Genomic DNA, 24,337 nt, shown 5'->3' on the forward strand with positions numbered 1-24,337 from the left:
GGGAAAGTATCTGTGTCATTTTAGATTTTAGCATTTTAAATAATAGCAGATATACAAGCTTACCGCGTGTCACTTTGTGCTGCGCTGCAAGCTTGTACATCTGGTATTTTTGAAAAATGGTGAAATTTTTTTAACTCAAATCTTTGCTTCTGGGGGTCCCTGGAACAAAATATTTTAAGATGGGGGTCCGTGGCCAAATACATATACACAAATACAATTTTGGGGGTCCATGGCATGAAAAGGTTTGCGAACCACTGATATAGCAACGTACGTTTTTCAGAAAACTATTAGGATTTAGAAGACATTTCATTCTTTCTATCGATTAGTCACCCCATGGAGACTTGAATTCATGCATATTGTTTTGTTTTTGTGGTATTCCTAAGCCAATAAATTGATGACCAGCGGACCGGTAGGCAGCGGTTCCGGTCATGAAATTATTGGCTTAGGAATGCGACAAAAACAAAATAATATCCATGAATTCAAGTCTCCATGGGGTGACTAATCGATAGGAAAAAAGTCATTTTGGGGGTGAACTATCCCTTTAATACGGTTAATTGTCATTTGCCTGATGGTACAAACTTGGCCTAGCTCATAACAATCCTGTGTCCTGCCTCTACAAAAGTTAGCACAGTTCTGCTCTGCTAAGCATGAGACTGGGTCAAATCTACTCTGCACAATGTGACTCTCACGTGGATTGGACCACTGGGTGGAACAGATGGCTGCATTCTGTTTTTGAATACCCATCTAGCAAAAAATCAATCAATCAATCAATTTTCATTAGAGCAATCTAAAAAACCTGTAACGCAACATTCAGCACTTTCTCGTTTCACGGCAACAGTCATCTCATTTTCATAAATCTTTATTTGAGTCTTTTTTTTCTCTTTCTTTTCTTACAAAACAAGTTGAATTGGCTGAATATTAATACTATGTGCCTGAGCCTGGAGGCTTTGGTGCAGAATATATCAACATTTTTCCAGTTAATATCCAGGTTTAAAAGTCGCCTCCGTCTTTGAAGACTTGAGTTTTTCAACATGCTTGGGTCAAAAGCCGTCCCAGGATGAACGAGAAGCAAGAGATTGTTTTGTCCGCGCTAGAGTATGACGGAGAGTATGGGCGAAGATCTTTAGAAGGACCGTTAGCTCCTGGGGGAAAAACATGGCGTACTTGGAGAGTATGAGAGAGGGAAGGTCTTTTAGCTCCTGGGATAGAACATGGCATACTTGGAGGTCCGGAAGCCCAGCAAGTCCCTCATCTCGTTGCGAAATTTGGAGAGGTCCTGGCGCAGGTCGTTGAGGTTCTCCACCGTGGCCTGGTCCATGCTCTGCATCTTCTGCCGCGTGGAGGTCAGGTAGCGGTGCACCAGGCAACACATGATCTTCTGATAGTTCGTGTCACGCTTCTGCTTTAGGTTCTTCCATTCCTGTGTGGACGAGGACAGGAGAATTAGGCAAGATGAACCACGAGTGAACAGACACGGTTGGGACAATATTATTTATTTGAGCTTCTTACGGGTTCATTCTTACACTCTCAAGAGTTAAATTATCATGACCGGTTTGTGATGTTATAAAAGCTCTTAAAGTATGTTATGACATCATTATAACAGGTGTAATAGTAAATCTTTATAACGGCTGTTATTAAAAAAAACAGCTGTTGTGTTATTTATAACATCATTTTCTTGTATTCGCCTTGAGCAGTGGTGTAAAGCAACTAAGTACATCTACTCAAGTACTGTACTTTTGAGGTCTTTTTTACTTTACTGGAGTATTTCCAATTTTTACTACATCTCAGAGACAAATATTGTACTTTTTTAAAATATTATTACAAAACATACATTAACCACTTCAACCCTATATATACTTTGGATATTTTCAAAAGATTTGTAACATTTTTCAACTTGTGAAATTGGACATAATGCATTACTTTTGGTCCTTCAAGTATATTTTGATGCCGATACTTTTGTACTCTTACTATCAAGTACATTTTTAACACTGGACTTTTACTTGTAACAATATTGGTATCGATACTTCTACTTATAAAGTAAAACGTGTCAGTACTTCTTCCGCCACTGACCTTGAGGCTGTTCTGCCGCTTCATCTTGCCCGTGGAGGTGTGGGAGCAGACCCACTTGCTCATGCTGGTCAGCAGATAGCAGACGGTCTTCGGGGAGGGCAGGATGTTGAACGGCGGCGGCATGGTGCACTTATCATCAAAGTAGCTCAGCCACAGCTTGGCCCGGGCAAATTTCCACTCCTGGTCTTCGTGGTTCTGCAAGAGTTCCAGGAGACAGGGGGGTTAGCAAGATAAGATAACAGGCTCTTTTAAAACACCGCCGCGCGGCTGTGTTAAAACGGCCTTCAAGCTATAATCGTGACATGAAAAATCTGTTAACCCACTAAAGCCTGAAGTTCCGATTCTACAAAAATGTCTTCTAAATCCCAACAGTTTTCAATCCCATCAGTGGTTCTCAAACTTTTTCATAATTGTCAAGGCCGCGGACCCCCCCATCTCAAAATATTTTGTTCCAGGGACCCCCAGAAGCAAAGATTGTAGTTAAAAATATTCGCTTTAAAAGAATACATATATTCAAAGATTTTTACAATTATTCAAAAATAGCAGATCTACAAGCTCGTAGCGCGGCACTCGGTGCCGCGCTATGAGCTTGTAGATCTGCTATTTAGCCAAAGTGTAAAATAATGCTTTTTAGCTCAAATCTAAAAAATTACAGATGCGTTCCCGGTCTTAATGGGTTAATTTGGGCTTAATACTGTAATGTGGGAATAGTGGAGTGTGATTATCAACTTGCTCTACATCCCCTTCTGGTCAAATTCTAAGAATGTGCAACCATGTGTGTGTTTGTGTGAAAATAACACCTCCTGGAGCGGACAGATGTTTTTGAGTGTTGTTTTACTGTGGATAGAAGAAATAATAAACTCAAATGATTGCTCAAGGACAGTTGAAAATGTGAAACAACCTCTTTACAACACAATCGTAAGCTAAATTCTAAAAGGAACACTGAATGGTAAATGAAAGGCAATTAAAACCGAACATTCAGCGAAAATAGCCGATCTACACCACACGTGAGCTTGTGCGGTAGATCAGTTATTTTCATCAATGACATTTGGTATAGAGGGCAAATTATATATACCTAGTACAGAGCCCTGCGGGACTCCGGTCAACTAAGTATATAATGTTTAAGTGGTTATTGCTTTTCATCTACTACAGTGTGGACCTTCTCTGCTAAAGTTTAAGTGGGAAACTGGTCAATAAAGTAAAGTCATTTACAGCTTTCAATACCGCTGTTAGCCTATAATTACCTACACTGTACACCCAGAGTGCTTACAATAGGCCTATATGTTCCTAATGAACCGCGAGTAAACCACTTAAGCCGTTATCTGGGCTCTGCCGTATCCTCATCATGAAAGCAGCACGTCTCATGTCAGCACTTTTTCAGGTGGAAAGTGTGTTTTTTGTCGAGTTGCACGTCACTTTCCACCAAAGCATACATTAGGCTTACAACTTACAGCGATTTGTCTGAAGCTCTTGTGGAGCATGGCCACCAGCAGCTTGGTGAGGACAATGACCACCACGATGTTGTAGGTGCCGACGATCATCGCTCCCACGAAGGAGCGCAGCTCTTCGGTGTAGTCGATGCGGGTGACGAACAGCGCTACGTGCGCCAGGGAGAAGATGTACCAGAACAGAGCGTAGCAGGTGCCCAGGAACCTGTGACAGCGAGCAAGTGTGATCGATGATTAATGACTGTCTCGTAGATCCATTTCATAATATGATCAAACTATAATAATCACAGTTTATGATTTACAGACACAACACTTTATAATGACTTCATTCTAGTGTAACAACCTGCGTTCATACCGTGGAGTAAGGCCACTGTCGTGTAAAGCCAGCTTACTGGAATAAGCTCACAATATAGACAGTGTCTGTCAAAGCCAAGCAGGCTAACAGCTGTGTTTAGACGGTGCTATAATAATATACATCTTCATAACATCTCTAGACATGCATTCTTCTGAACATTCATCATCATTATCGCTGTGCTAAACTGATAGATTGAGGGTTGGCCCGTACGAGTGGAATGCGTCGTTGCTCTGTTGTTGACAGAAGATGCCCTCACAGTCCATGGCCGGATCCTTGTTTTCCTTCTCTTTCTGGTCCTTGCCGTAAAGCTGCGTGAGTCCGATAGTGAAGGAGAACAGCACCAGCATGAAGAGGCCCAGGAACTTCCCAAACTCCTGCAGCATCTGACCCATAGAGATCTATGGGGGGAGAGAAGCATTAACCCATTAAAACCAGGAACGCACTTTAACCATTATTTTATACTGTGGCTATTAATTTATTTAATCTTTGAATGTATATGGTTTTTACTAATTTGTATCCTTTTCAACTCAAATCTTTGCTTCTGGGGACTCTACAAATGTCTTCTAAATCCAAACAGTTAACAAAAAGAAGGAAAACGTATGTTGCTATATATATCTAGCCTGGTAAACCCTCCCTCCGGAAATCTCATTTCCATTTGATTTCAGGAGTGAGTCTGGCCTGATCCGCCTTTCTGCAATATTGGCTGTGCTGGAGTTGGGCGGGAGTAATACCGTTGACTGACAGCCCCTTCAGCCAATGATAATTTTTCCCCTTCAGCCAATCAGCAGTTCACCAGTCTTAATGTGACGCGACGGGACTTTTGAGACAGCCATACCCAAAATGGGTTGCCTTATTCGGATAGAATGGTGTCACTGCCCGCCCCTACCGGTTCTCTAAATTTTTATTTTTAAATAGGCTTTGTCATGATTAATTGACCACATATATGAAGTTAAACAACTAAATTATATCCAAACGATATCTTATAAGTAAATTCCGTGCCTCAAAATAGAAGTTAGAGAGCTTTTTGAAGTAAAAAAATAGCGGAGAATTGGCCGCACAAGAAAAAGATGGCTGCCGTTCGTGTTTTGGGCTCACTCGAACTCGCCACCTGATTGGCCAACGTAAGCTGTCAATCACAGAACAATGAGCGACGACGCTGATAGGCGCGGCCGTTTGGCATACACAGCCAATATTGCAGAGAGGCGGTTCATGCCAGACTCACTCCTGAAATCAAATGGAAATGAGATTTCCGGAGGGAGGGTTTACCAGGCTAATATATATCAGTGGTTGTCAAACTTTTTCATGTCAAGGACCCTTAAAATGATATGTATTAAGCCACGGACCCCATCTCAAAACATTTTGTTCCAGGGACCCCCAGAAGCAAAGATTTGAGTTAACAGCGTATATACCGTATACTGTATATATATTCAAAGATTTGCACACTCAAAAATTGCAGATCTACAAGAGCTATGAGCTTGTATATCTGCTATTTTTTATAGCCAAAGAAATCTGTGATTATTGCCTTGCAAGCTGGTGTAAAGCCTGATATATACTTCTGCGACAAAGTGTTGACATGTCACATAACACAACTGAAAATACATGATTTTTGTTGCCAAAGCGTAAATCAGGCTTGTGGGCCTCTCAGAAAAAAACAGGCAGAACGCCTTTCTTTGATTCTGATTATGATTACAGGTGTACTGCAAATGTGCCCGGTCTGTAATCTTAAAAAAGAGCCGGTGAATTGGGGACGGAACAAATGAGAATACGGAGAGGAAATCTACTCAGGAAATCAGCAGACTTGTTTATCTCTGCCCGGTAAGCACAGCTCTCAGACAGCAATTCACGTTTGTCTGTTAGTCATCAAGTCTGGAAGTCGATGTGCGATATATATTCTCAGAAAAGCAAATAAAGGTGGGCAGATAAATGTTGCAGATAGCACTCACCGCCATGCTCGTGTCTAGCAGAGAGTGGAAAAAAACAACCCATTCTGTCAGTTCTCTGAGATTGGCTGAGGGGAGAGAGAGATAAACACCAAGGAGGAATCCAGGAGAGGACAAATGACAGAGGAACTGTTCTGAGGTTCAGGGGCCTATTTATTTATAGACCTGAGTGGCTTATCTGTTCACCAAGACCTGGGGATGCTCAAACCTAGGGCCCAGCACACTGTGCAAAACACCGGCACAGGGTGTAAAGACATTTTCAGGTATGCACACACACACACACACACACACACACACACACACACACACACACACACACACACACACACACACACACACACACACACACACACACACACACACACACACACACACACACACACACACACAGTGTCCAGTGTGAGGGATGGCCAAGCACCCTATACCTCAAGGTGAGTGGTGACCCGGGTTGTTTGCACTGAAACCCAGCCAGCATGTTTGGTGAGTGAAGAAGGTCCATTAGTGTGATTCATTCTCTTGTCATGTCTAACCCCCTCCCCTCCCCGCCCCCCCCAATGTGTTCCTCTGTCTGATTTAGGGGCTGGGGTGTTCCCTGCTCCACTAGCCTGACAGCTATAGGTACTTTACTTGAACTGAAGTGAACAAACACAGCAGGAATTCAGCATGTCACAAGCTCTTGACCCCGGCTTGTGGGTGGGGGTGGTGGGGTAGGGGGGTGGGGGGGTGGGGGTGGTACTGATGCCACTGGGTGGGTCATGGTTCTGTGCACACACATATTATGACCACGCTTGGAGCCAAACGTGCTACGGTACACTAACCTGTGTGTCAGTGAGGTTAGGTCTGGGCCATGAGTGAGCTCATTCTGTACACATTGGTCATGTGGTTATAGCTACGCCCCCCCACCCCCACCCACACACACACACACACACACACACACACACACACAGTCACTCTTTCCAACCTTGGTAGGGGGTACATGCCCTGCAGCCCAGTGAGTTGGCCTCACTGGGAAAGACAGAATAATCAGAGAGGCATTCATTACTGCAACCCACACAGTGCAGGCAGTCTGAACCCCTGACTCAGTAACGCTGTGTGCCTGCGCGTGCGTGCGTGTGTGTGTGTGTGTGTGTGTGTGTGTGTGTGTGTGTGTGTGTGTGTGTGTGTGTGTGTGTGTGTGTGTGTGTGTGTGTGTGTGTGTGTGTGTGTGTGTGTGTGTGTGTGTGTGTGTGTGTGTGCACACGCACCTCTGTGTGTATGTTTGCATGCATGTGTGAGGGCTTGCGTGCCCACGCGGCCGAAACCCACACAGATCACATAAGTTTGCTTATGGTAATGTTTGTGTGTCTGTGTGGCAAATGTGCGCGCATGAGTTCAGGAGGTGTGTCTGCCATGTGAGTGAGTGCGTGCGTGCGCGAGTGTGGCTGGGAATACAGGAATACACAGCCACATCTCTTTCCAAGGCTAATAACTTTTCCATCTGCCCAGGCCAGACAGTGATGTCACAGAATAAATGAGTGAGTCAAAGAAAGAGAGAGAGAGAGAGAGAGTGGGGGAGATCGAGGGAGAAAGAGAGAGAGAGAGCAAGAGAGAGAGGAGGCAGAATGCAGAGTGTATAGGTAACTAAAAAGCACTGTCTATAACAATCCACTGGAGTATCTTAGTGTTTAATGAGCCAACCACAAACGGTTATTTAACATAATGACAGGAAGACGTCCCTGAGAGTGGAGTGACCTCACTACATACCTGTAAACTGCCTTATGTCATTAAAAAATTCACAGACTCCACGAGTGAGGCAAGCTTGTCGAGCGCTGCCAACAGAAAAAGCATCCAGCGAATTGCTGGCGAGGAAGATGATCTGTCCCCCAGCTGGATATACACTGCAGCCAGTGAAACGGCTTGTGTTCCTGATGCAATAAAAGGGGACACCTATTGGCCCGGGGAGTGTTGAAGGAATGTGAGTGGAATATTTAAACCAGATATTGGACAAAACTGAGCAACAGAGGGAGATGGAAAACAATGGCAGGATGAGGGAGACATACTGTGAACAAAACAAAATCACAAGCGCACTGACACACGCACAAATGCACGCAGCACAACACACATGAGGTTTTTAGATGCTCTCACAAGGGTTCCATTTGTATTGAGTTAGTGATGGGGGTGATCAGTGGCGTAAATTGACTTTTTTCACTGTTTTAGAATACTTGCATAAATATGCACACTTTGCAGCTGTTGCACAGATAGCTGCGCTTCTCGTCAATGAGTATTGCGGAAATAATATGAATAATATTATGGGGATATAATCCTATAGTCTACATAATATGTTGGAAATGACACAAATAAAAATAATTGCCGATGCATTTACTGTCATATAATAAATGAGGCCTGGGCCACGGCGTGGCCGTCCAGCCACCCTACGCTGCAATGCCAGCCTGACAGCGTGTCACAGGTTCAAATCCTGACCCCGACGACCTTTGCTGCGTGGCGCTCCCCATTTCCTGTCAGTCTACTGTCCTATCAATAAAGGCATAAAAGCCCCCAAAAAATCTTTTAAAAAAACAAAACAAATGAATGAACCCAGTACACAAGCTCGTAGCGCGGCACTCGTAGATCTGCTATTTTTGAAAAATCATGAAAATGTGTGCAAATCTTTGTATATATATTCTTTTCAAGCGAACATTTTTAACTCAAATCTTTGCTTCTGGGGGTCCCTGGAACAAAATATTTTGAGATGGGGGGCGCGGCCAAATACATATCATTTTGGGGGTCCTTGACATGAAAAAGTTTAGAATATATAGTATAAAATATAGAAACGTAGATTTTCAGAAAACTGTTAGGATTTTAGAAGACATTTTGTAGAATCGGCCTCAGGTCTTAATGGGTTAAATTAATTAATGAATCCCCTCCTGGGAGCCCCCCTTGCGGTGGAAGTCCTGTGTATGGGTTTACATAACCCAGCAAACTCTAGGCAAATTACGCCACTGGGGGTGATTATGTTTTTATGATGCTGTGCTCTGCTGAGGAGGAACATTAGCGGCAAAGCACAGCATATACACACACACAGTCAAATTCAGAGTTTTCTTTCAACTCTGAAAGTGTCTGAGACCCTTTCAGGGCCACTTTTTACACTCACAGAATTCAATTGACACTGCGGATTTTGCTGCACATCTACAACTGTTATGCTGTGCTCAGTCTGAGGCTTCTGTTTATGCTTGTGATGATGATGAGCATGATGATTATTGGTTAGCACATCTGGTGTGTGTGTGTGTGTGTGTGTGTGTGTGTGTGTGTGTGTGTGTGTGTGTGTGTGTGTGTGTGCGTGCGTGCGTGCGTGCGTGCGTGCGTGCGTGCGTGCGTGCGTGCGTGCGTGCGTGCGTGCGTGCGTGCGTGCGTGCGTGCGTGCGTGCGTGCGTGCGTGCGTGCGTGCGTGCGTGTGCATGTGTGCGTGTTTGTGTGTGCGTGCGTGCGAGAGATATTCAGAGAGAGAGATGATGATGGTGTCATGGTATCAATCACAACCTGCAATTCACTTAATGGCATTTCTACAAGCAATATTATGTGTACATGTATGCGTGTAAAGTAAGTAAGTACTGTACATGTACTAAAGTACTGTACTTTCTTCAGTATTTACAATTTTCTGTACTTTAACTTCTACCCCACTACATCTCAGAGGAAAATATTGTACTTTTACTCCACTACAAAGATATGAAAACTTTTACTTAACCCATTAAGACCGGGAATGCATCTGTGTCATTTTAGATTTCTTTGGCTATTCAAAAATACCAGATATACAAGCTCATAGAGCGGAACCGAGTGCTGCGCTATGAGCTTGTAGATCTGCTATTTTTGAAAAATCGTGACATTTGGGCAAATCTTTGAATATATATTTTTTAAGCAAACATTTGTAACTCAAATCTTTGCTTCTGGGGGTCCCTGGAACAAAATATTTTTTGATGGGGGTCCGTGGTGAAATACATATCATTTTGGGGGTCCTTGACATGAAAGTTTGAGGACCACTGATGTAGCAACAAAGGTTTTTCAAAAGAACTGTTAGGATTTTAGACGTTTAGTAGATTCGGCCTCAGGCCTTGGGTTAAGTAAAGTAAAACATGAGTACTTCTTCCATCACTGCTGGTCTCCTACCTGCAGTGGTCCCAGTATAGAGCTGGTGGTGTACATGAAGAACAGCCTCAGGTAACTGAGGACATTGGCGAAGGCGAACAGCCCCTCCGCCACCAGGATGGGATGGAAGGCATCCCAGTGCTTCCTCTCCGTCTCTTCCACATCCTTGAACTAAACCCAAAAGAGAAGAAGACAAAACACATTCCTGATATACAGACATGCAGCTTGAATGCACTAAAGATTATAATCCTCTTAAGTGCAACTCAGTACGATAAACAAGGGGGTTCAAGAGGGATTGTTGAGCACTGCTGAAAGTGTTATGATTTGAGTAGAGATGACGTGTTCAACTCGGCATGAAAACGTACTGATTCAAAAATTCGAAGAAAAAAAGAAAAAAGCATTAATGTGTTACGAATATGCTATATTTTGTGGGACAAGTAGAGAGTAAATGAAGAATTTCCTTCCATAATGACTCAATTTGAAGTAAAACAAAACTAAAAGAGTGGCCAGAGATCTGATAACTAAATGATAACACTATTACAGACTAGACTTTATATTTCTGAGATACTATAATGATACACTTCAGGAAAATGAATGTCCATCCCATTCCCAAAGTAGAAAATGAAATGAAGTGGCGAAATTCTAATCTTCTACTCGAGCAGTTTTCAATTAAGTCATATTAATTGTAACACATATCAATACATAAAGCTGCCACACAGTTAACCACGAGTGCTGTAATTATCTCTCTCCTAGAGTGTACCGTATACACTACTACAGTGTGTGTGTGTGTGTGTGTGGGTGTGTGTGTGTGTGTGTGTGTGCGTGCGTGCGTGCGTGCGTGTGTGTGTGTGATGTACCTTGCTGTGTGACACTATTTTGAGGGCGAATGTGGCGAGATAAAGCGAGTTCATGATAAAACTCAGCTGGTTTCTAGACTCCTGCAGAAAGTCTTCTAGGCCCTCATACCAAAGCCGCTTTACGTCCGACCACACCATGCCTAGGAAAAGAGAAATTTACCATCACATACAGTATACCGTATACTCTCTGATGGAAAAAGGCATTTCTCCATTCTCTCGTCTCTGACATTCTAACAATCTATTTTCCAGATCCAAACAGTCATCCCACAAAGACGCCCCAAGGGGAAATGGCTGTTGTGAGACATAGACAAAGGAGAACTTCTGGGTGGAATCTACATGACCTGTGGGATTTGGATGTGTGTGGGTTTTCAAAATGAGTGTTTGCGTAGTCATGCAACTATTATATCAATTCCACAATGATCTGAACAGATGTGTGTAGTAATATTGCACGGATTCAAAAAGAAATGAAGAAAACATTATAAAAAGAAAGACTCAAAAATGGTTCCGAAAGAGCCAAAGAATCACCTAGGCCTGTCACAATTATTACATAATTGCTAAATCGCAATTATTCTGCATAATCGTTTCCATCCTATATTAAAATTGGCTTAAGGGAGGACGGGCCAGCGGGCGGGCGGACCTCTGAAGTCACTCATGTCACTACGTCGTCACGCTCATGTCACCATGACTCAGCCGTAACCATTTAAGGAGTTCCCAATTCAGCTACGCCCAAATATGGAGTGTGTTGTCTAACCTCAATGTGTCGTCATGGCATCAGGCGCAAACAAATCAGTCAGCTCCATATATGGGCACAAAAGGGATATGGACTGACAGATACAGAGATCTGGGCATATCAGTTAGATCGGCGATACGACGTAGATGCATGTAGTGTTGAAAAATGTTCAGCAGATCTCACAACATGTTGTGGTGCGTTGTGAGCTTGTAGACCAGCTATTTACACTATTTTTAAACACATTTTGAGTATAAAATGATTAAATATGGCCTATTCTGGCCATAACACGTTATTTATTTTGAGTATTGATATCAGTCATTTCTTTGTATATTTAAGTTATTTGTCATATCTGCCCCATGCAATTTTTGTTAACAAAGCCTAAAAGCCAAACAGAAATGTAATTTCTATGTTCCAACGTTCAATGAAAAAACACAACTACATTGTTAATCACAATTATTTGTATGACAATTAATCATCAAGTAAAATGATCGTGACCGTTACAGCCCTGTCTTCAAAATATAGTGTGACTGAGGTTTGACTCCATCTGTTAAGAAAGGCACAATGTCAGAATGTCTAATGGCGTCAGTGTAAATACCCACACTGCAGTCTCCGCCTTAAACGAGATCTGCTCAATCTGTTTGTTATAACAGGTCTTACATGGGGTTGAACCTGACGAGTGACAGGCTTTAGGACAGGAAGGTCAACAACGGGCTTTCAATGTGGCCAGTGTTCTAAAGCCTGGTTTGGCCCCATCTCTCCTGGGCATTGTGTCTGGCTCTGAATGACTTCCATTGATTTGGACTCCGGTGTTCCAGGGATCAGGTTTGTTTTACTATGGAAATATTGGATAGGAGGAGCAGTTCAGGAATATCATATACTCTATATATTGCCTGTGGATGCAGAGACACACTAACACACTCGCACGCATGCACGCACACACGCAATGCACGGACGCACGCACGCGCGCGCACACACACACGCACACACACACACACACACACACACACACACACACACACACACACACACACACACACACACAGCATCTGATTTTCCCAATAATGTGAGGCATCTCACTCCAGGGAATCACAGAACGGAGACAGCAGGAGGAAGACAATGGACAACAACAGGAACAATGGGAAAGATAACGAATGAAGTGATGCTCTCTGACACAGAGAGCATCAGGCAGGCACACACACACACACACACACACACACACACACACACACACACACACACACACACACACACACACACACACACACACACACACACACACACACACACACACACACACACACACACACACACACACACACACACACACACACACACACACACACACAGAAGCTTACAGCTGCTCACAGCTCCCCTTCACATCCTGACAAAAAAGATCTTCTGAGATCTCACAAAGTGAGAGTGAGGCAGCCTGATTATTATTAGAAATATTACACTTGCTATTGAACTCATTCCCGGGTACTTTTGTTGATGCGGCAGCGGGGGCACCCGAGCATGAAGACTGCACGTACCTCTCTGCAATTACCACTTACCAGCAGAGTTGCTTTGGAACGGCGGGAGAGATTAGAATAAATAAATACAAAAAGACGGATGGGGCTCACTCACTGATGTGTCTGTTTCGTGTTACTAAAGGAATCTTTCCCCCCCTCTAGTGGGCTGTCTCTGTGTGTGGGGGCAAGACAATGTTATGGTTGCTACCCAACATGCTCCGCTGTCGAACCCAGCTCCTTGTGATATGCAGGAATACATTGACTCACAACTCCCTACATAACAGTGAATAATAGAAGCAAAAAAGTGTCATTACCTGCCAGGTACAGTTATTTGGTTGATTTATCAAATGCAGTGAAACGTCAGGCAACGGACTGTGTCCATAATGCTTTGTGTATGCGGTGGGGGAGGGGGTGTGTGATGCTCCGACCAAGCAGAGACAAGTATCTGTGCTGAGAAGGCAGGGCCATTAGGGTGATTGAATGATCATGCTAATGGTTTCTTGGCAGAGAAATGCAGAAGGACTCTCCCCCAGAGATCCGAGCCAGTCCATTCCTCACTGTCGGCATAGAGGGCCTCATTTGAATAGATAGAGATGAATAGATGCAATATGTGTGCGTATACTGTATGTGTACTGTATGCATCCATGACTGTGTATGTCTCAGTGTGTACGTCTCAGTGTGTGTGTGTGTGTGTGTGTGTGTGTGTGTGTGTGTGTGTGTGTGTGTGTGTGTGTGTGTGTGTGTGTGTGTGTGTGTGTGTGTGTGTGTGTGTGTGTGTGTGTGACAGGCTAGTTGGGAGCGTGGCCGTGGAGGGGCTGTTTTTGTAAGCTGCTCATTTGGTAGCAGCATTGACAGATGCAATCAAGCAGGGCTTTCAGTGCACTGGTCTAGAAACAGCCATTTGTTACTTTTTGCCTGATAGAATTACGGGTGCAGAAGGCTGGACCACTGACTGGAATCATTGCTGATCTGCACTCTGCTATGCAACTCATTGTGATTCTGCTCCGTGCAATCGTACTCTGATGCTGTTTTTAGCACTGGGCTCCATGCAATGGAGACTGATATGCGAGCATATAGAATAGCTTCTTAGGACCTGGACGGCTGGCGTAGCGGTCCAGGCACCTAAGGCTCAATGTAGCCTGACCGCGCGTTGCGGGTTCGGGGCCCGAGCCCAACGGCCTTTGCTGCAAAACCCTCCCCATTTCCTGTCAGCCTATACTGTCCTATCAAGGAAGGCATGAAAGCCCAAATAAAAATAAATAAAAAACAGAATAGCTCCTTAGAGAAATCAGATGCTCAGGAATTATGTCGTTATGTAAATATAATGATTCCACGTCCACCCACACAACCACACAAAAACACACACCACACACACAGCAGCAAGCACACATGCCTCAAGGACTCCTCACTAACCGCATGCGAGTCGAGCTGAGACGAGATGGACCGAGAAGCTCACCTACGATCCAGAGGATGAGCAGCAGGTCGATCATCTCCAGCGCGGGGCCCATGGTGTTCTTCTTGTCCTCGTTGTAGACCAGCGAGTACAGGTTCAGCAGCAGCAGGAAGGTGAAGTAGGACGCGCTGTGAATGATGAACTTGACGAACGGCGTGTGGATGATCTGGCCCACGCGGGAGCGCGGCGCCAGCAGGTAGCAGACGGACAGCAGCGGCCACAGCACGGCCACGCTCAGCACCGTGCCCATCTTCAGGCAGGTGTGCTTGCGGCGGTAGCTGGCCGTCTCGCCGAACCACACCGTGTTGAGGAACTGCTGGCAGTTAGACTGGGCCACGAACTGTGGGAAGGAGAGAGTGTTGAGGAATGCCAGTCAACTGGCCTGTTACCAAGATGCATCATGGGACCCATTTGGTGATTACAGCAACCTTTCAGTTTCAAATAAATTATTGCAAAATGCATTCTAGTGGGTCATATTTCACAGCGTGGCTCTAAATAGCTGGCCAAAGTGCTACTCCAACTACATCAAATCCACAAATTTAACATGTCTTAGTGGATGGGAAATAAATTGAACCAAGCAAATGATTGGCCTTCTCATTCAAAGCCTTCACTATATACAGAAGCTTCCTTATTAGAATCAGAATCAAGAATCTGAATATTTTTTATTGCCAGCTATGTTTGCGCCTATATGCAGAAATGGTCTGTTATTAGCCTTATTCTTCCACGTGAGTTACAAATGGCATGCTAAGGCTAAAGATTTGATATATGACCCGAACACTTCACAAAGAGCTATCCCAGTTGTAAATTATCTCACAGCTTAAAAGGGCTAGAATCGCTCACTGTCTATCTCTGGCTGTTGTTGCCGGGAGGAAGCACTTCATCCTCCCAAAGTCATATTTCCTGAAGACAGGGAGTGCAGGAACAGATGTGGTGAGAGACACACTGTCTGAATTACGATAAATAAAGAATGACTAATTACGGACTGCATTTGTATTTTCTCTGTCTACGAATATTTACAACTATCCTCCTGTGCTGTTTAGCAACCTACCACTCGAATATCAGAGGAGGTAATTGCTGGAGCAAGCCACCCATTACGCCTGTAATAACCGAAGCAGCTGCTTTACTCTGCCTGTTCCGAGCTCGGCTGCTCCCATCGACCCCGTTCAGCTCTCTCACCTCCTTTTGGTTGTACTTGATGGCAAGCTTGAGTCGACTGAGATTCATGCGTTCCTCCAGCAGGCCTCTCTTGTCGACGGGATCCTCGCTGGAGGTGTGGTTGAGGATGACCTCTAGCTCTCGGGAGTTCCTCGCCTGAGCCAGGAGATCCTTGGCAAACATCTTACACTGCTTGGCCAGCGCCTCGTAGTCATTCCTGCAGCAGCAGACATGTTTTTAGCCATAAACGACCGTGATGGTCATCTGCTCCATCCATACAGAGGGGATTTTGATTTATATAATATGAGTGTGTGGGTGTACCTGTGCGTGCGCAGCGCGTCAACAGATCAGACAGGCATGCTGTGACAGGATAGATAATAGAGAGATGTAGAGCTTGCCTCTGCTCAGCGACAGATAGTTATCGTACCTGAACTCCACCTCCACCCGGCTGAGCTCCTTGAGGTCTGTACTCAGCTCAAAGGCCCTGAGTATGGGATCTTCTTCAGTTAGCATGATCAGAGAGGGACTGGCTAAGCACCGGTAGATGTCTAGACGAAACCTAGTTGAGAGGGAGAGACAGGGTATACGTGTAAGGTGAGGGGAGTTAAACAAGAGGGAGAGCAGCAGAAGCAGGAGCGAATATAGAATGGTGGAAGGTCATCTACAAGGGAAGTCTGGGATGTCTCTGGTAGAACTGTTACCTCCGCGACCCGATTCCGGATAAAAGGATGGAGATGGTCATCTATATGAGATGAGAAAAAAGACGAAGAGAGAGGTAGAAAAAGAGAATTGTAGAGAGGGTGGAAACGAAAGGTGATGGAGGGGTAGCAGCGGAAAGAGGAGAATGCAGAATGATGGAAAAGAGAGATGCGAACGAGTTATGATGAGAAAGGTGGAAACAAGGATGAAAGCAACAAAACAGAAAACAGAAAAAGGGATGCTTTCAAGAGATTGCCAAAAAGTTGTAAACATTCAGCCCTCTGGCTATCTCAGCTGTTATCAGCGAAACATCCTTTGACTTTTTAATGATTTTTGCTGTTTCCCCTCTTATCTCAGATCGGACGATATATCTAAAAAAACCGATATAGTAATATATAGTGAGCACATTACTGCTATAAGTATATAAAGTAAAATATACAAGAAATGGTCCAGTATAACTCATTCTGGCTGGTGCTGTTGAGCATGGCTCTAATGTCGGCAGGGTTAAAGGACTGATCGACCCTGTAGTAGTGCCGTGCCTGTGCTAAAAGCCTATCCATTTGTGGTATTGTAAGAAGCTTTGAATAAAACCTTCACTTTATAGGCATGTGCACGATACTAAATCACCTCTATTCAGATGTTTAGGTGACAGACCGACATTCAGGATGTGCAGTAAACCTGGTCAGTGTCTGAGAACCTTGCCATAAGGAGACGTTTTGTTTGACAAGCTGATTCATGGCTGTTTTTCATTTAAACCAATGCATACCAGAGCAAAGACCAAAACAATGTTCAGTATGAAGCAACACAGACACTCAAAAAATATTTTTGTTGAGGGGTGGCACTGCAGTGGCTGAGGAAGTAGCATGGTTGGCTGGGAATTGATCCCAGCTCCTCCCCGACATTGTGTTTGTGTTCAATAGCTTACCACTGATCATAGTACTTGGGATGGGTTAAATGCATGGGACAAAATCCAGGCAAAACTTTCTCTTTCCCTTAATCAATTTTTTTTCAAAATTGCACATCTACAAGCTCACAACGGGCCACATCACGACGTGTTGAGAGCTTGAAAGATTGGCTATTTTCACTATTGTTGCTTTTCCTGTGCAGCGCAGGACGGGACACGGCGAGACACTGTAGTTTTCCTGCATAGTGCAGGGTGCAGTTGTAGAGGTTTTACTTCTGTATACCGTTGCTCTGTATTGTTGATGCTTCTTGTTTTTCTTTTTGCCTTGTATTGCTGTACACGACAGTGCTTAGTCTTTTCCTAAATACTCCTTACCTTTAACTCTGTAACCTTAACTGCTGTGCCGCCTCTGGGCGACTGAATTTCCCCAGCGGGATAATAAAGGTATCTCTCTATCTATCTGTCAATTCATCCTACAACAAAGTATATAGGGCTTCAGTGGTTAAGATTCTGTTGCACCAGTAGAGCAATGGGAAAATACTGGCAATATTCTTAACTACCATCGCACTCCAAATCTGACCTATACCTGGAGTGACGCAGGCTGTCTTTCTTGTTCTTGGCATTGCAGAGAGTGCACTCGCAGCCCACGGCATGTGGCCGGGGCAGCGATATGTCCTGTTTCAGCAGCATGGTCAGGATCTCATAGTTGTTCCTGTGGGCGGCCAGGATGACCGGAGCCACGTCCATGGTGGTGGAGTACTCTGGGTTCTGGATCCGTTGCATCAGTTTCTGGAAGACAGGGAAACGGACAAATCAGCATCTGCATTGAGGCTGAATCTGGCATCATTCAAACATGCAGATAAATCTAAATTGTGCTCGAGATTATATCCCAAAGTGAAATAAATAAATGTAATTTCACAAATACATATAAATGTATATATATTGTATCTCTGTTAAAACTCAAATGCTGTTGACTAAAGCCTAAATCATTCTTAAGACTGTGGTGCTAGCGAAAAACATCAGATTTTTGTTGAAAAGTGAAATATAATTTAGGATTTAGTATTGATGGGACTAACAGCCATTGTGGGTTTGCAAGATCTCCTCGGCCGGTGGTTGAGAAGGATGTCCACGGCGCCCACCACCTCCGAGTCTATGGCCACTAGCAAGGCATCCGTCGCCTGCACAAAACACAGCGCGCGCACACGCACACACACACACACACACACACACACACACACACACAAACACACACACACACACACACACACACACACACACACACACACACACACACACACACACACACACACACACACACACACACAGTTATAAAATATATGGCATTAGAATTCATAACATGAAAAGACACAGAGGCCAACCGGCTGATAAAAGCAGATAAAAATCTGTTAAAAGTTTATTGACGGTGCTTCTAGGATTAGCGTGAATATAGGCTTAAAAAGGAAGAAGAGATACGAGCCCTCAATTTTTTTTGAGGAGATGATAAAAGAGAGATCAAAACAATGTTTATTCTATAAATTGCCAACATGTTTCGACCAGTTAAGGTCTTCATCAGTTCTCGCCCTGATGAAGGCCTTAACTGGTCGAAACACGTTGGCAATTTTTATGGAATAAACTTTTTCCTCACCTCTTTTTTTTGTACACTTTACATCCTCTCCTCTACATGTTTTTAGTGCTCCGATCCATTCTTCCTTTTTTAGAATACAAGACATATTGAAGTGATGTCACATCTATGCATCACGAGGAAAGGGAAGCAACAATAGTGTAGTGTGTACCGTGTAATTTCCGTGTACTTGTATGTGTGTGTGTGTGTGTGTGTGTGTGTGTGTGTGTGTGTGTGTGTGTGTGTGTGTGTGTGTGTGTGTGTGTGTGTGTGTGTGTGTGTGTGTGTGTGTGTGTGTGTGTGTGTGTGTGTGTGTGTGTGGGTGGGTGGGTGGGTGGGTGGGTGGGTGGGTGTGTGTGTGTGTGTGTGTGTGTGTGTGTGTGTGTGCGGTACCTGGCAGCCATGCTCCAACAGAAGTTGGAGTATGTCCAGGCACTCATTCTCGATGGAGATGGTGACAGCGTCTCGGCCCAACACGTCAACGCAGTTGATGTTGATCTCTCCGTGTCGCTTTTCCTCCAGCAACTTCTTCACCATGTAGTAATCACCTGAGAGGCACAGGAGCGCCACGGTCATACGGCCAAGTATAGACGGGGCTTAACGATGACTACACAATAGGAATTACAAGAACACTTGCCCCAAAACACGATCGCCCTGGGTCAAATCCAGCGACCTCAGAACAGTCGCCACCATGTATTCCTAAACGTAACCTCATTAAAACTATGCCTAAACCTAACTTTATTCCTAAGCGTAACCTCAGCAAAACTATGCCTAAAACTACCCCTATTCCTAAGCGTAACCTCAGTAAAACTATGCCTAAACCTAACCTTAGTCCTAAGCGTAACCTCAGTAAAACTATGCCTAAACCTAACCTTATTCCTAAGCGTAACGTAACCTCAGTAAAACTATGCCTAAACCCAACCTTATTCCTAAGCGTAACCTCAGTAAAACTATGCCTAAACCTAACCTTATTCCTAAGCGTAACCTCAGTAAAATATGCATAAACCTAACCTTATTCCTAAACGTAACCTCAGTAAAACCATGCCTAACCCTAACCTTATTCCTAACCTTAACCTCAGTAAAACAAATACAAGAACCGCTGGGGGCGTGCGGTCCGCGGAAAAAATGGGGGTGAGTGTGTTTTGGGGCGAGCGTTCCGGTTACCACTCATATAGCCTCGGAAACCCAGGCTTTTTTTTTTGTTACAAAAGAAAAAAAGCCTGGGGGAGCGATGCAGGAACCATGGTCTTGGACCTTGTTATCTCCTAACCAATCAGAGTGCAGAGGGGCGTCGCTCTAAATTTGGTGACGTCAGCGTGCTCCGTGCACAGGCCGAGGGGGGGAGGGGAGGGGAGGCGGGGACATAGATTGGTGAAGCAATAGGAAGCCACGCACAAATCCAGGCGGCTGTGTTTGGGTCCGCCCTTCAAGACCATGGATTGAGCTCGTAGCCTCAGGCTACCACTCATAGGACTTGCAGAAATTGTGAAATATCATTAGAGCATGCTTGGAGTATTGACTAATTATTGACTAGTTCTATTCCTATTTGACAAATATACATACATCTATGGATATCCATTACATATCATCATGTCCATTCACGTTGTTTGTTCTATAATCTCCTTGTTCAGTGATGCGTCAGTGAATCCGTCAGGAATACTTTCAGAAAAGCCCAGGCTAAACTGAATGAATATAACCTGAGCCCTGTGGGCAAACTCCCAGAGTACATGTAGGCAGCTGCCCAAAGTATTTCACTGCAGTCGGAGAGTTCAACTTGATAGCTGGTCATGCAGAAAATCTATCACTCTGGAAGGCAAAGCAGAAATGATAGCTTACATGATAGGAAAGTATTATGTAATGTTGATAGCCTATGGCAAAATCATCAGTGTTCATTTATCCCTTTGTAACTCAGAGAGTGTACAACCACTCGGTTACATTTTGTACAGTCTTTTGCAGATTAAACCTTTTCATAGATTTCATAGATACCTTAATAGACGTGTTTTACAGCACTGTCAATGTGTAGCGTTGTGTTGGATTCATGTTAATATGTCAATTATTTTCAGACAGTTAAACCCTCAACAATAGTACTTTGACTGCTATTTTTTCCCCCTACACCAAACCTCTTCTGCAAGGCGTTGTGAGCTTGTAGATCTGCTGTTTTAGGCTAATGTTCCCCCCAGAATAGGGATGCATAGGGTTCAACTGGTTAATGTTCAAAAAACGTTCCTATCACACAAAGATTTGGTGGCCCGCCTGTAGTAACTCTGCGGACCCCCTGGGGGTCCCGGAACCCCTGTTGAAGACCCATGTCTTAGTGCGTATACAAAAGTTATCTGTCTCTGCTGTAATGATTCTAAACCCAACATTGTGTCACCATGGAGGTGGTTGTTCTACCTTCAGTTCACCAATAATACAACAAACTGCATTACTATATACTGTGAATCTGTAAGAAAGCCAAATGGCTACTGAGTCCATCCTTTTGTATTGAACTGTAGCCTACTTTCTGTGCTTGTTTTGCAAACTGTTAATTAAGTAATCAATCAATCAATCAATCAGTCAGTCAGTCAGTCAGTCAGTCAGTCAGTCAGTCAGTCAGTCAGTCAGTCAGTCTGACTGTCTGTTATCAATCAGTCTGACAGACTGAGCAACTCACCTTTCTCACAGGCCAGCAGGTAGAGCTTCTCGTCCAGCGTGGTCTCCTCCTTCACCTCCCTCACGTCTTTCAGGGCCAAGAATGTATCCGGAGAGGAGGAGGCGTCCGTGCCCTGGTACAGAGCTGCCATGACGACGGAGAGCGAGGACGGCACAGAGAACACACTGATGTGCATCCCACTAGTTAGTCTAAACGACGCGCGGCTATTAGATCTACGCAAAGAGGCACCCCGTCGGCCCGTCCAGTCACATGGGATGATGATGATGATGATGATGATGGTCGACACGGAGGAGAAACAACAAGGCCTTGGTTGCTGTTGTTGTTATCGGTCCGTTTCTCCACAGCAACGCGGCGTCCTCCCGTCCGACACAACACGCCGATGTCCCGTTATTGCGCTCGCATCTCTCTCCGTGGCGCCGTGCGTCTGCGGGGTTTGATACTTTATTCCTCCGTTTCGGCGGGCAGAGCGGTCGCGGTGAAACCATGAGAGACGCGGCTCATCGTGTCCCGTGTGTTGTTTACAACAGGCACCATTTTTTCTCTTTCTCTGAGAGAGAGAGAGAGAGTCAAGTCCTCCTCTTCCTCTGCCTTCTGGTCCTGATGCTGCTGGGCGAGGCGCAGTGCGCATGCTCGCTCGCTGCTCCATCTGTCCGCTCGTCCCTTTCGGTGCGTTCTGATGGTGATTACATAACAGCGCTATTTGGATCTGGGTCTGTGTGTTTATATGGCAGGCTGGCTGCCTGCACAGTACCACGCTTAACACATTCTTTATACAATACACCACCACCTAGATAACTAGGCCTAGATAACTGAGAGGACGTAAGAGAAAGGGTCCGTATGTATGTATGTATGTATGTATGAGCACGGCAACAATAGCTGCAACTGATTGCAATTTGCAACACAAAGATGCAACCAGTTACACTAATTAAACACACTTAAAGACATGCGCGCACGCACACACACACACACACACACACACACACACACACACACACACACACACACACACACACACACACACACACACACACACACACACACAGTACTTCAAGTATAAAAATAACTAAAGTGACTAAAAAGAACAGTGGGTAAAAAGTAATCAAAGTGAGTAAAAATACACTTAAAAGTATATAAATTGAATAAAAATACTTAAAAGTTGTTAAAATGTGTAAAGGATACTTAAAAGTAAATAAAGTGAGTAAAAATACTACTAAAGTAAATCAAATTCAGTACCGCCTGAATACCGCTGGGTTGCTCAGATGCTCACCTTCAAGTGGCACTTATTGAGCAGCCTTGAAATTAATTTAGAGGGATTCAACATTGTTACATTATAGCATAATGAAATTAACTCACTGTGTGTGTGTGTGTGTGTGTGTGTGTGTGTGTGTGTGTGTGTGTGTGTGTGTGTGTGTAGCCTATGTGTCTGCGGGTATTGGATTTACAAATCATTTTGAGACAAATCCCATATCTGTGTTCCCGTGTGTGCGCGCGCAGGCAGTGCACATAGGTCTATATGAAATTTACAGTGTCTGATTTGATTACGATCAATGAACATCTAAATACGAAGCAATGAAGCACGCAAACATCATGGCAAACTCATGCATGAATAAGAGGGCATATGGGCATGGGATGGATGGGGACGGACAGACAGACAGACAGACAGACAGACAGACAGACAGACAGACAGACAGACAGAGATGAATAATAAACCCGCATCTCTACCGCCCAAGACTTCAGTTGCAAAAATAAAGCTCCAGCAGATGGCGGTGTGTACAAAGCTATCACTTATCTAAACATCTGCGTAGGTGAAGAGACATGCATCTATCAGGTAGAATTTGTACCTGATTTCTCTTCTACACCAGTGGTTCTCAAACATTTTCGCGTCAATTAGCCCACGGACCCCTCATTTGAAAAGGTTTGCCAGGGACTCAACCATTTCGATTTCTACACTGTAGTATCATCGTCAGTGTTAATTTAACTCTGAGGGGTCCATTTGGTTCCATTTGTACACTCTCGGAGTAACAGATAAGGGTCAATTTGGTTCCTATAAGGGTCAATTTGGTTCCATGGCTGGGGACCCCGTGGAACCCCCTCAAGGACCCCTGGGGGTCCCCGGACCCCCACTTGATAACCACTGTTCTTCACTACTTGACCTACACAGACGCCAGTTTCTGGCCCAGATATACCGGCCTCTTTCTCCCGGCGTGTGTGTGTGTGTGTGTGTGTGTGTGTGTGTGTGTGTGTGTGTGTGTGTGAGACTGTGTGACTGTGGGCTATAATCCAAAAGTGGCAACCATCTGAAGGGAGATGATTGTCAGTCAGCTGCTGAGCATGTGGTTCAACCCGTTCAAACATATGGGTTTATCACTTCCCAGGCTCTGTCGATTCCAAGGGAACAGCTGTCATATGTCAGATTAGTGCCGATTCCAATTGAGCGGGAGAGGATTGTCAGTTACACCGCGCTGACCTGTGCTGTGTATTGTTGACTGGCTGGGAAACTGCAGAGGAGTAGAATATAAAGCCGGTTTACGCTGCCTTTTTATTATAGATCTGCGGCATGCTATAACCTTATATAACCCAGATAAAAGACAAAACCAATGTAAATGTTTATTCTTCGTAAAAGCAGTCCTATAATAGCCACCCATGTCCAAAGAGGACTGTACACTATAGGGACATCTGGGCATCGATGTAAAATTGGCTAATTTGTCCAAAATGTTAAAAAATATTAGACAAATGGTCTTGAGTAATGTAACGTATGCATGATTAGAACATGCTTAAACATTCGACAATTAAGGTCTAATATTTCTATTGCTACAAAACCTGTA

General features: G+C 44.3%; 1 protein-coding gene across 1 annotated transcript; it reads right to left on the minus strand.

The window, feature by feature from the left end:
- Positions 1-979: 979 nt before the first annotated feature.
- Positions 980-21,868, minus strand: trpc1 (transient receptor potential cation channel, subfamily C, member 1). The gene is made up of 13 exons (XM_080417642.1): positions 21,513-21,868; positions 19,253-19,407; positions 18,315-18,416; positions 17,825-18,027; positions 16,063-16,194; positions 15,657-15,852; positions 14,484-14,820; positions 10,790-10,929; positions 9,954-10,103; positions 4,084-4,271; positions 3,522-3,723; positions 2,071-2,265; positions 980-1,420 (listed from the first exon to the last, which is right to left on the minus strand). Exons 1-13 carry the CDS (start codon positions 21,685-21,687, stop codon positions 1,193-1,195), a joined length of 2,403 nt encoding a protein of 800 aa, XP_080273768.1. The 5' UTR covers positions 21,688-21,868; the 3' UTR covers positions 980-1,192.
- Between the last annotated feature and the right edge of the window lie 2,469 nt (positions 21,869-24,337).

The sequence above is a fragment of the Gymnoscopelus braueri genome, assembly GCF_963280865.1.
Source record: "Gymnoscopelus braueri genome assembly, chromosome: 21".
NCBI lineage: Eukaryota > Metazoa > Chordata > Actinopteri > Myctophiformes > Myctophidae > Gymnoscopelus > Gymnoscopelus braueri.